We start from the raw sequence: 12,625 nt of genomic DNA, 5'->3' as shown, positions 1-12,625 counted from the left end.
AGAGTCATCCATTACTGCTAGTATAACTTTAGTTTATGACTATATTTACATTTGGTTTATGCTATAAACATTCCTGTACGAGTCTATGGGCACATATTTACATTTCTCTTGGGTAAATCACCAGGAAGAGAATTGCTGGATCAAAGAATGGACGTGTGAATATGTACATTTTTAATTTAAGTATAAATTGCCAAATTGTCCTCGGGGGTTTTCATCATTTTACACTCCAAACAATACATCTGGAAGTTCCCGTTTTTCTACAGCCTCACCAACAGAGTGAATGAATGAGCAAACAAGCAGCTAGAGATGCTCAAAAAAGCCAAATACAACTCTGATGTTCTATCCCAAATTAATCTGGACCCACCTACTACATGAATAGTTAACAAATATCCCACCCTTCAATTATGTAATAACAGATTCCAGGTAACACTAATTTAATATTCTTATTCTCACTGCCATCCTGTGTCTTCTTGCTTTTTCCTTCTTACCTGCTTGTTTTCTGCCTCCTTAACAGCCTGATTTACATAATTTAAGATCTGACGACAGTGATCTGCAGCTTTCTTCACCTTCTCCCTTTCTGTTGGCCATTCTAAATATGGCAAAGAAATCCAAAATGTAAAATGGAGGAAATAAAAAAAGAATGTAAGTATATACATAAATGAGATACCACTTTATTTCAACAGTTATAAAAGCACAGTAAGACCCTGAATATTTTATTTATTTTAACTTTTATTTTTATTTATTTATTTTTTATTTTTGGCTGCGTTGGGTCTTCCTTACTGTGCACGGGCTTTCCCTAGTTGTAGTGAGCGGGGGCTACTCTTCATTGCAGTGTGTAGGCTTCTCATTGTGGTGGCTTCTCTTGTTGCGGAGCACAGGCCCTAGGCGCACGGGTTTCAGTAGTTGTGGCACGTGGGCTCAGTAGTTGTGGCTCGCAGGCTCTAGAGTGCAGGCTCAGTAGTTGTGGCACACGGGCTTAGCTGCTCCGTGGCACGTGGGATCTTCCCGGACCAGGGATCGAACCTGTGTCCCCTGCGTTGGCAGGTGGATTCTTAACTACTGCGCCACCAGGGAAGTCCAAGACCTTGAATATTTTTATACCAGGCTAAAATCCTACAGCAGAATCTCAATTCAGGTAGTCTATGGACAGGTAAGACTTCTTATCATAGTACTTTAAGCATCAATACTAACCTTTAAAAAGAAACCAAATCCAAGGAGAGATGCTTTATATCAAGTATCAGGCCCACCCAAAGGAGTGGGTTTCATTCACATTGTAAGCTATATAAATGGGACCACTTTCCCCCTATCAAAGTCAGCCTACATGATTATGGACAGTGGACCCATTAAACAATATATTTTGAATGATAAAACAATTCAAAGTAACTCCAAAATATGTTTCTTTGAATTTGGTATTATATTAAAGAAAGAAAATAGTTTACAACATTTGTATCATTAAAAGAAGATGAACTTCACCAAAATGTGTTGAGATTATGTTGAGGTTCTATTTTGGTAAAGAATACCAAAATCAGAATATTCAAAATTACAATCCTCCAAACAATAGTCCAACTATACTGAATAAATATATTAAAGTATAAAAGTTAATGTGTATGAGTATTTTCAAATTCCCAGGCATAAGAAACAGGTGTTTGATTGCACAGAATTATTAATGAGAACTAAGTATAAGAGCCTAAAGCTCAATTGAGAAACTCAGATTCACCTCACGTTTCAAAACAGGAGAGTTGGAATGATATGCATTGGTTGGACTTAATGAAAGTATATATGTAGATACAAAACATCTCTGCAACCCAGTATAAGTCTTCTGCAAAGCAAATATGATATATGCTACAGGAAGTATTGGTAAGCTTTTTTTGTACAACTACAAAGCTTTGTCACAACTACTCAGCTCTGCTGCTGTATTACAAAAGTAGTCAGAGACAACATTTCAACAAGTGAGTATGGTTATGTTCCAATAAAACTTTATTTACAAAAATACATGGTGAGCCAGATTTAACCCATGATCCAGAGTTTGCTAAACCCTGTGCTAGAGCTATTAACGGAGTACATTAAATCAAACAGCCCAAAGAAGACTGGATTGAATCTTGTTAGAACATCTTGCCGTACTATTTGGAAATTCAATGTCCAGACACCAGGATGCTGTGAGAGATTATTCAACGGAATATGTGTTTTTGTTGTTGTTGTTCCTAAGCTCTTTAATTTCAGTGAGAATGCTGTACCTGTGTATTTGGCAATATTATCCAATAGAAGAGGGTACTTAGTAAGCCTCTGCATTTGGGTGGGAATGATATCTTTCAGCTGCAGACGACGACACAGTGGATTACTCTCAGCATCCTAAAATTAAAGTCAAATAAGTGAATTTGTAATTCTTATTAGGACTATGATTAGCTAACACGTACCACATATTCATCATGTAACTACCTACAGCAACACAGTTCTGGGTATTAAGTCAAGACTTAAAACCTGCCAAGACATACCACTGCCACACTACACTTCTGCTTTCTCCTTTAATCACATAATGTTGCCTTTATCACTCAGCCAATGGCTTCTGTGTTATCTATTCAAGCAAAGACTGAGAGCATCCATAATCAACTCCAAGAACTGCTTTCTTGTGAAAAAAGTTTTATCTTCACGTATTAAAAAAATCTAGTTACATTTTTCAACGACTGGCATTCCTACCAAAAGCTAGTCAGTTAATTTGCTATCTGCCACTCCAAGTAGGCACAATAGATCACCAGTCTCGATATATCAGCTCAACTGTAATAGGGTTCTGTAAACTTTTCAGTGAAGTGCCAGACAGTGAATATTTTAGGCCCTGCACGCCATCCGTCTCTGTCACAACTATTCCACTCTGCTGTTTTAACACAAAGCAGCCACAGACAATGCATAAAGGAATGAACTTGGCTATGTGTAGTGAAGAGTTCTAAGATGGCCTCCAAGATTCTCACTTTCTGGTGTACACACCATATAATCCCCCCGCCCTTGAGTGTGGACAGAACCTATGAATATGATGGGTTATCACTCCTGTGATTAGGTGACTATCAGTTAACTCTGAGTCAATCAAAAAGGAGATTGTCGTAGGTGAGTCTGACTTAATCAGAGGAGCCTTTAAAAGAAAGCTCTGTCAGAGAGACACATTCCTACTGGCCTGGAAGAAAAGGACACATCCATCTTGTAAACTGCCTACAAGGGCCACGTAGCAAAGAGATTTGGGCATTCGCTAGGAGCCGAGAGCAGTTCCTAGTCAACAACAGCAAGAAGACAGGGCTCCCGGTTATAGTTACAAGGAAATGAGTTCTGCTGACAACCAGCGTAAGCTTAGAAGAGTGGCAGGTGAGAATTGCAGCTGCAGGTGATACCCTGATTTCAGCCTGGTGAAAGCATGAAGAAAGGACACAGATAAACTATATCTGTACTCCTAAACTATAAAAGCTGTGACATAATACATTTGCATTAAGTTGCTACATTTGTGGTAATTTGTTATACAGCAATAAAAATATAAACTGTGTAAATACAGCTTTGTAAACTTTATTTACAAAAACAGGGAAGAGGCTGGATACGGCTGGTGGGCTATAGTTTACTGACCCTTGGTCTACACCAATATATACCCTAGTAAGCATGACTGCTTGTTACGCTCTTCCCTGGGCTTGATATAAGGCCATTCTGATGTTTTGACGGTATTATTTTAATAGTGTACATGGGCCATTTCCTGACAGTATCTCCATGGCAATGTGGACTTCTATGTCAAGTATTGTAATCCTGCCATATATTCTTTATTATTCACCATTCCAGTATCATCTTTATATTTTCCAGTAATTTAAGAGAAAATGTATGGCTTTAAAAACGTAAACACAGACATAATCCTTGTAAAAAATTTAGTCTTAGGATTCCCCTAGTTTGTTCCATAATTGATTAAAAAATTGCATTTCTTTTTTCTTACATGACTCACTCAACTCACTTGCACAAAAGTCTGGAATCGAGAATCCTTTTTCTGACGAGACTTGATCATTTCCAGGGCAAAGGGTTGGTTACTGCAAAAGGTAGCAGCAGCATGTTTCAACTTTTCCTCCCCGGGTCCACTGAACTGTGCCAAGAACACAAAGAACACAACAGAGAATGGGATACTGAGTCTATATGAGGCCAGGCAAAATGAGAGACAGCCACAATCCTTCCAATATTCCAATAAGTATCCTCAAGTGACAAGAAACAGAAATCTACACATTTTATGTGGATTATCAATGATTCTCCATTAAAAAGGGTCTGACCCTGATATATCCAGACCTTTCCTGATCATCGCCCAATGTTTTCTTGCTTGTAGCCTCTACCATAACTTACTACTTTTTCAGTCTATTCCACTTCTAAATCAGATAGAAACATTGACACTTGGGGGAATATGAGATACAAAATGCTTAAAGACTGGGATTAAATTTGATTTTCTTAGAATGTGACACCTTCACAAAAATTACTGTCTTACTGCTCTAGGAAGAAAATCCTTGGGATTCTAGCTTACTTTTTTACTGTGAAATCCGGGGCAGGTCATAACTTTTCTGGGTCACAACAAAATTAAATCACTGCTGCTTCACCTATGTAGAAGGTAGGGATCCATCCCTTGAATTTCTCTTGGGGAAGATTCATGAGCCTATGACCCTCTTTTACTAAAAATTATACTTTTTACTGATATTTTTCATTTGTAAATTTAAGTTTGTATATGCCATGATTTTAAGGTTTCTTATAAGACACCTAACAAGTGCTTCACTCATAATAGGTATTCTTATAAGTACAGGTCGAATAAATGATTTTTAAAACCACCTTTATATTTGTAGTAATTGCTTTATGGTTTATAAAGAAGCTTTTCATAAAAATCTCCCATTTAAAGCCATATTTCCAAAAGTTTATACACGAAGGCATTTTGTAAAAAAGCCTTTTGTAGGGCATTTGTAGTTAAATTCAGAGTATTTTTTCTTCAACTATGACACATACGAAGTGATATTTTGATAGGCTGCTCCAATGTTGTATTCTTATTCTATTATAAATATCACTCAACATATTTAGAGATGAGACTGGCAGCATTTTTGGTATGTTAGTCAATCCAGGTGTCACGCAATTACTAACAGTGGCTGTTTACAAAAGAAAATAACACCCTAGCCTTAAGCAGTTTTACAGTGGTTTTACTAGCAGCATAAGTATATATAAGGTGACCTCAAGGGACCAATATTGGAAAAATATTCTCCAAAACTATTTTTTAAAAAATAGAGTAGGGCTTCCCTGGTGGCGCGGTGGTTGAGAGTCCGCCTGCCGATGCAGGGGACACGGGTTCGTGTCCCGGTCTGGGAGGATCCCACATGCCGTGGAGCGGCTGGGCCCGTGAGCCATGGCCGCTGGGCCTGTGCGTCCGGAGCCTGTGCTCCGCAACGGGAGAGGCCGCAGCAGTCAGAGGCCCGCGTACCGCAAAAAAAAAAAAAAAGAAAAAAAAAATAAGAGTAAATCTAGACACCTGTTTATGATTTTTGCTTTTAGTATTTCTGGCCAACGCTTTGCCCTAAATTAACCCTTTGTACCTAGCAGCTACTAACCAAATTGGTTAGTCCATTCTGCTTTTCCTCAACATTTTATAGGCATATCACATTGGTCAAGAATATAATTCTTTTTGAATGTTCTAAAATAAATTTGTGGTCCCACTTTTAAGAGGTATCTCCACTTTATTTTACCATGTAGTAGATTTATGCAGTCCAAAGGACTGTGGTAAGAGGACCAATGTACTTCTGTACCTTATTAATGATGAATCTCACTTGACACTTGGTGTTAAACATTATTTTTATTAGATGCAAATTAAACTGCTTAGGAATCAAGACTGATATCGTTAAGTCCATATGACTTACAACTTTTTAATCCAAACTTAACAAGAAAATTGATGCTACGCTATATCATACTACGAATTTTCTGTTTCAAGTTGAGTAGAGTGTTGCCAAGGCAACAGAACTCAGAGATCAAGAAACAAAATGAGTCCCACCATCACAGAGTAGCCACAGAATAAGCTGGATTTTTCAAGGAAGTTAAGCCTCCTTAATAACAATGATGCCAGCGTGGGCCTAAGGAGAAAATGCTTTGGAAAGTTCAGTAAATCCAAGATGGGACTGGATTATGATTCCCTGATCTTGTTCTACGTGTCAAGTGGCTAATGGCTAAGAAGAGTTCCACTAATAGATTAGGAGATTCTGAGTTACGGTCTCACCATCAATGAAAGGAGTAGGATCAAGATTGTTTTAGTCAACTTTCTAGTGTTTAATCATTGTAAAAATTATCAATCATTGTAAAATTACCAAAAAGTTATCATTGTAAAATTACCAAAATCTTGTGACATTTCCTCAGTCTACATATTGAAGTAAATACCTGTCGGCATAGCTAAACAGTTCTTGTTCAACCAGTGTTAAAATTTTGAGAACTACATCACCTATTTTACTATTATTCACAGCCTTAACTATAGTACTTTCTTTAAATGTCTGGATCAAACCCACTTTCCCCAGGAAGATTTTCTGTATGTTCCAGTTCAGGTCTCCTTGCTATCTATTCCCATAATAACCTGTATTCTCCCCTTTTTGTAACACTAATCACACTTGAAATAACTAATGACTGTTTTTTAATTTTTTTTTTCCCATTGACTATAAGCTCCACTAGCGCAGGAGCCATATCTGTTTTGACTGCTACTGCATCCCCAGTACCTAGAACAGTGCTTGGCACGTAAGTATATATTATTGAGTATATACTGATAAAGAGTCAGCTGGAAAGATAAATACAATTTGACAAACAGCTACTATAGTCTCTGAACTCTTTCCTGGTACATAAGATTAAGTAATTTTCACCTTTCTACTTTTGTGATGGTAGTTCTGGATCTACAATTGTCTAATGTTTTACACTACAATTCTGAGATTTTGACAACAGAAGACAGTTAAAATTCTACATCAGTTAAATTATTTTTTATCAATATCCATGTTACTCTACATTCTTTTAAACACAAAGAACTAGTATCTTTAATTTGATGAGAAAAGAGCATGTAGTTGATTGGGCACTTATTAGAAGAATAAGTACGAATACACAGTTGGACCCCTTTTCATCTTTACATTAGCTTTGCAAAATGGATGAGTTTGCATACTTGGGAAGGTTAGCAACTTAACCTTGAATCTGATCAAGTGTCTGTGAAAATTTTTAAATTAAATAGCAAATCTCCTTACCCAAGTCAGCAAATCTTCCCCAATCTGATCAATAACAGATGTCTCATTCCTCTTTCGAACAGCCTTCATTTGCTCATTCAACCCAACTAAGGGAGAAAAAAAAACAATGAAAAAAATTAAGCGTACATTCATTTCAGGCTGAGATACTGGTAATACCACGAACATAAATTTTCAAAAAAAAAAAAAGGATTTTCAGAGTAGCATACAGCTGCTTCTGATGGCCTTACATATAAATCTGGACCCAATTCCTATAAACCTAAATGTTTTGAGTTCTAACTGAAAAACAGTTGCCAAAGCAGAAAACAGTGTGGAAACTAGCACATTATACAGAGTATAGGTGCATCAAATACACATTTAACCTCAAGACTCCATCTATAACCAACCATGTTCGTAAAAAACAAAGTTCAATTGTACAGGTGACTCCGTCCACTGTTCCTCTCTAAATGTGTGTGTTCCCAGGCAATGGACATCATCATGCTTGAATGTGTCCGTGTACACTGGTGAGACCTAGGATCACCCACAAAGGAGCAAAAAGCAACCATTTGGTGGGAGGGTGTTGGTAGGTGGTGATGGCATCCTTGATGAAAGAAAGACTGAAAACTAAGGGTCTGGAGAAACAGTGACTTAAAAAGAGAGGAACTGATACTACTGCCTACAAAAGTCCAAGATAACTACAACCAGGGAAAGCCAGCAAGACAGATTTTTTAATGTATTCACTCAAGCATTCCAAGCAACAAAACAATAAAATAATTTAATTCCTGAAAATATTCCCACCATGGGATTATATGCTGTATATTACTATTTACAAGATATATTTATACATATATTATTATATAGAATATATTTTTTAAAAACATATATATTGTAATCAATAGGGAATTTCCAAGGGTAATTTTAACTATTCATGTGTTTCATCTCAGGCATTGACTTTAGGCCCTAAGTCCTGTGCTAACACTGTATAAAAAAGGCTGATGGGGGCGTGGTGTGGGGGTAAAGGGTTGGGGAGAAATTCAAAGATCCAATCATTTCTTTATGTTATGCTCACATTTAATTATACAATTTCAGGAAAGCTAACACGTGGATACATTTATAAGATTTTACTGTTATGGTCCCTTTACATAGTCACAATCTTTTATCTATTGGAAATGTTAGGGAAAAAGATCAGAGTCAATTTCTCTTACTGTGAAGTTGAAGAATATCTTCTAAGTTTGAAAAAATTTTCCGTAGTTCTGAAGGTGACAGAATTCCTTCTCTGGAAACTCGCTGATAGAACACTTGATCTAGAACCTTCAATGTTCGAACATGAGCTCTTTCAGTGTAGAACAATTCTAAGCAGGAGAAAAAGGAAACATAAAACGTTGCCTTACTTAGAATGGGGTCAAACAGGCTTTAGCTGAAATTAAGTAGCAAATGAGTTATACAATAATTATTTGTAGTTTTGAAAGGATCTCTGAAGTCTCTGAAGTCACTTCTTGATTACATTAAACTCTCCTACAGAGCTATAAATACTGGCAAATGAAAAATATCATCAAAACTATTTTGTACTTAAAACTTAACAATGTACTCCAAAATCCATTGGTTGGTAGAACCAACCGATCACAACTACAGCATTAGAAAACTGTAAGCCCAAATAGCATACAGACTTTGAATTGAACCCTCTTCAGAAATAATAGCACTCTGTTACCTAATTTGCCTATAAACTCTTATTTCTGAGGCCAGACTTTATAATCTCACTATGTCTCAATGCTGCTAGAGACAGGAAGGATATTTATTCAAATCACAGCCTAAAGACAGTAGCAGGTACAGCTTCCACGTCATCTCTCTGTCACATATATGCTAGGATAAAATAAAGAACATGCACGAGGATAAAGGAAGACCTAGATTCTAGTTTTCTTCCAGTCACTTATCAGCTGTATGATCTTGACTAATTCAACCACTCATCCTGAGCCTTAGCTTCCTCATTTACAATCTACGCATAAAAATAACTTAGCCTGAAAGTAAAGTGATGGGACAAATGTCTCAATGATTTTTCAAGTTTAAGATCTATAATGCTATGAATTTTTTAAATAACCTGAATGCTAAATGCATTTTCCTTTTAAATTATCAATAAGAATCATACAGTCATTTGCATTTTTAAGTTGGAAAGTTCAAGGATCATCGATCTATTAGTTTAATTTCCTCTCTGTTCAAAACAAAAGGCTAGCAGACACTTCGAAGCAAACTCCAAGGCTCAGGGGTTGGTTTAACGCTAATAAAACTCAATATATGTGAATAACAACAACAAAAACTAATTAAACTCACCATTAATTACTTCCTGTCTTTTGATCTCACAAGGCTTTAGTGCCAATAACACTTCTCGACTAACGAGCTGTTGCCAGTTGGGTGGATCTGTCTCGAAGTCATTTTCAAACTGTTCATCCTCACTTTGACTTTCTCCAAAAGCTATGCTGTCAAACCTAATGAAGAAAAAAATAATGGATTCTATTTGAGGGTATCACATGGACAATAGCACAAGTCTTTACACCACAGTAAATCAGTCATATTTCTGAAGTACTGCTTAGCACAGAGCCTGAGACATCATCCTCTTACAAAACAGCTTACATGTGTTATAAATACGTCATCGTCTCCTACAAAACAGCTTATGTGTGTTATCAATATCTCTATAAATATCTTTTAAATAATTGTGTTTATTAAGAAATTTCTTTTATACTATCTAACAGATTTGTGTACAGGGTTTCTTTTCCTTTAAAACTAGGACTTTGGGGGAGAAAAGATATATTTCTTAAAATATGCCCTATTGAAAGCTACTTTAGGAATACTTACTTTCGAAAGGGCTTTGGTGTCCCATGTTCAGTCACCCTAAAATGATGGAGAACAGAGAGTCAACGCAAAAACAAAACAGAAATCAAGAAATTTATGACAAAGATACTCAAAATTGTGTTAAACTACAGTGGCTGATAAATAATTCTGGATATTGCAATGATTTAGTATCAAATAAATTAAAAAACATTTCAGTACCTATCTAGTATTTACTACCAGTAAGTTCTACTTCTTCCCCCAAAAAACACATGGGGGAAAAAATGCTACAGAGTGTAGGCATACTATACAGTGAAAAACTTTTAAGCAATGTCCTAAACGCCCCTAAGATATCACTGAATTACCTTTCCATTTCCCATTCCTCCTCCTGCACTTGGTCTAATGGAGGAGGTGGGAAGTCAAAGATGGTACTGGGAGTACGAGGTGTGCCATCTAAGGAGTCTCCAGATGCTGGCGTTTCTCCAACTTGCTTTGATCCTGAAAAGACACAAGTCAGACATTCAGGTGGTGTTACTAAAGACAATGATTAAAAAAAAAAAAAGAATTAGTAACCCAGAAAGTTTCAACCTCACCCATAGCCAAATTCTTACTTAAACAATTGCAGGTTAGCTAGAAACAAAATTCTAATATAAAATTTTTAAATGCACTAAAAAATAAACAGGAAAATCATTTTTAAGCAGGTTTTAAAAAATCAACGTAAGATATGGCAACAACTCAGAAGGGCATATGATAAGGAGAAACATTCTTTTACTTTATCCTTTTTTACCCCCAATGCCAATCTTTTTTATTCAAATTTTAGTTATTATGGGGGTCCACCTCCAAATAATAACCTCATAGTTCTTTTTCTTGACTTATTATATCTAGGGAATATCTGTCTCTTCTTCCTCCGAGGATTTTGCTCACTTATACGCCCCATCTTCACCTCCCTCCCCTTTTTCTTCCCAATGTTTAATAACTATATTATTATTCCTAGTTGGCTTATTCGTTATTCCCTAAGCTTAAATGACAGAATTATATATATATCTTTTTTCCAACAAGGTGTTAGTATCTTAATTCTCCTCTACGTCAAATTAGGTATTTAGTGTCCATAACCTTCTCTTTAATTATATTTCTTTCCTTTACAACTAAATATTCTGTGCTTTGCCTATTAGGTTGATTCTAAAAGTCTGAAAACAAATAGTGTGCTTACATTATTATGACCATACACATATTGTAATACAACATATATATACATATTATTCATGCCAGGTTAAGAGGCATGTTAGTTAGGATTATGTTTTCTTTTCTACTGGTCCAATCACACAACTCCTAGGCCACTTGAAATAGAGTATTTATTACATTAAAGTCATATACTCGATCAATTACTTTAAGATTATGCCATTTTTAAAATTCTGCTTCATGTTCAAATCATGACAACTTTCTTGAACAATTCTGTTCTTCTTAGCATTTCTAAATGCCTTTCTTTTATGGCTGTCAAAGTAATATAATTTTACCAAGTCACAAACTTTTTCATCTGTTACTATAAACTGCTTAAAATCTCCTTTTCTCTTATCCCCTAGGTTCTTCTGGTGTTCCAATCTGGAACAGCTGTTCCCTTGGCCTGTGACACAACTATCATCCCAGAACTGCCCTTCACCACTTTCCTGGGTTGTTTCCACTGTTTCCTGGACCCCATGAGATTTTCTTTCTTAATTTTTCTCTCATTTTGCTGGAGTGTGTATCTTAAATTACTTTCAAGGAAAGGGTGCATTTCAGTTAAACTCTGAATCCTGGAGTATCTGAAAATGTCTTTATATCTTTCTTCATATTTGATGGATAGTTTGGATGGATAAAGAATTCTAAGTTCAATACCATTTTCTTTCAGCAAGTTGAAGGCATGGCTCCTCTGTATTCTAGCACCTAGTGTTCTGAGAAATGTGACAGCATAATCTCCATTTTCTTTCTCTTGAAAGCTTTCAGGATTCTTTTTCTTTATCTCTGATGCGCTGACATTTCCAAAGCTACTCTAGGCATGGGTCTTTTTTTAAAACATTATTACTCATTGTAGTTGGTTCCGGGTGAGCCCTTTCTGTTTGAAAGACATCTATTCTTTTTCAGCCCTGGGAAGCCCTCTTCTGTCATTTCTCTAACTGCCTCTCCTCCAGTTCCTCTGATGATGTTTTGTGAATCTCCGTGGTGGCTCTCTACATAATTCTTGTCTCTCCAATTTCTATCTCTTGATGTCTCTGATACAGATTCTGAAATATTTCCTTGACTTTATTTTTAGGGACTTCTTTTTTTTCTTCTTATTTAATTATTAGCAGCTGTGGTGGTCTGAAAATACGTCCACAAATTCTTTGCTACTCCTCCCTTCAGCAGTGGCACCTAATTTTTCTCTCCTTGAATGTGGGCTGGATTTAGTGACTTGCTTCTAACTTGCTGAAATAAGGGGGTATATCCATACAGACTAAGTCATACAGAAAAACACTGGGATTTCTTTCTTGTTCTCCTTTGGATCACTCTGGGAAAGTCAGCTACCACGTCAGGGAACACTCAAGCAGTTCCACGGAGAAGCCATGTGGTGC

At 36.4% G+C, this 12,625-nt stretch overlaps 1 protein-coding gene across 3 annotated transcripts in view; it reads right to left on the bottom strand.

Moving 5' to 3' along the window:
* Positions 1 to 12,625, bottom strand: part of ARHGEF12 (Rho guanine nucleotide exchange factor 12) — a 143,871-nt gene that overhangs the window by 15,269 nt on the left and 115,977 nt on the right. For all 3 annotated transcript variants that reach the window (XM_022560400.2, XM_022560401.2, XM_089915704.1), the window contains 8 exons: positions 10,406 to 10,538; positions 10,068 to 10,103; positions 9,546 to 9,700; positions 8,426 to 8,572; positions 7,245 to 7,330; positions 3,974 to 4,099; positions 2,235 to 2,349; positions 489 to 589 (listed from right to left, as the gene is read on the bottom strand). In XM_022560400.2, the coding sequence (XP_022416108.1) occupies positions 489 to 589; positions 2,235 to 2,349; positions 3,974 to 4,099; positions 7,245 to 7,330; positions 8,426 to 8,572; positions 9,546 to 9,700; positions 10,068 to 10,103; positions 10,406 to 10,538 (899 nt within the window). The remainder of the gene's footprint in view (positions 1 to 488; positions 590 to 2,234; positions 2,350 to 3,973; positions 4,100 to 7,244; positions 7,331 to 8,425; positions 8,573 to 9,545; positions 9,701 to 10,067; positions 10,104 to 10,405; positions 10,539 to 12,625) is intronic.

This window comes from Delphinapterus leucas, chromosome 7, assembly GCF_059928025.1.
Source record: "Delphinapterus leucas isolate spDelLeu-1000000601 "Yukka" chromosome 7, BTC_Dleu_Yukka2, whole genome shotgun sequence".
In the NCBI taxonomy this organism is placed as follows: domain Eukaryota; kingdom Metazoa; phylum Chordata; class Mammalia; order Artiodactyla; family Monodontidae; genus Delphinapterus; species Delphinapterus leucas.
This window is presented reverse-complemented; position numbering and strand designations above follow the sequence as displayed.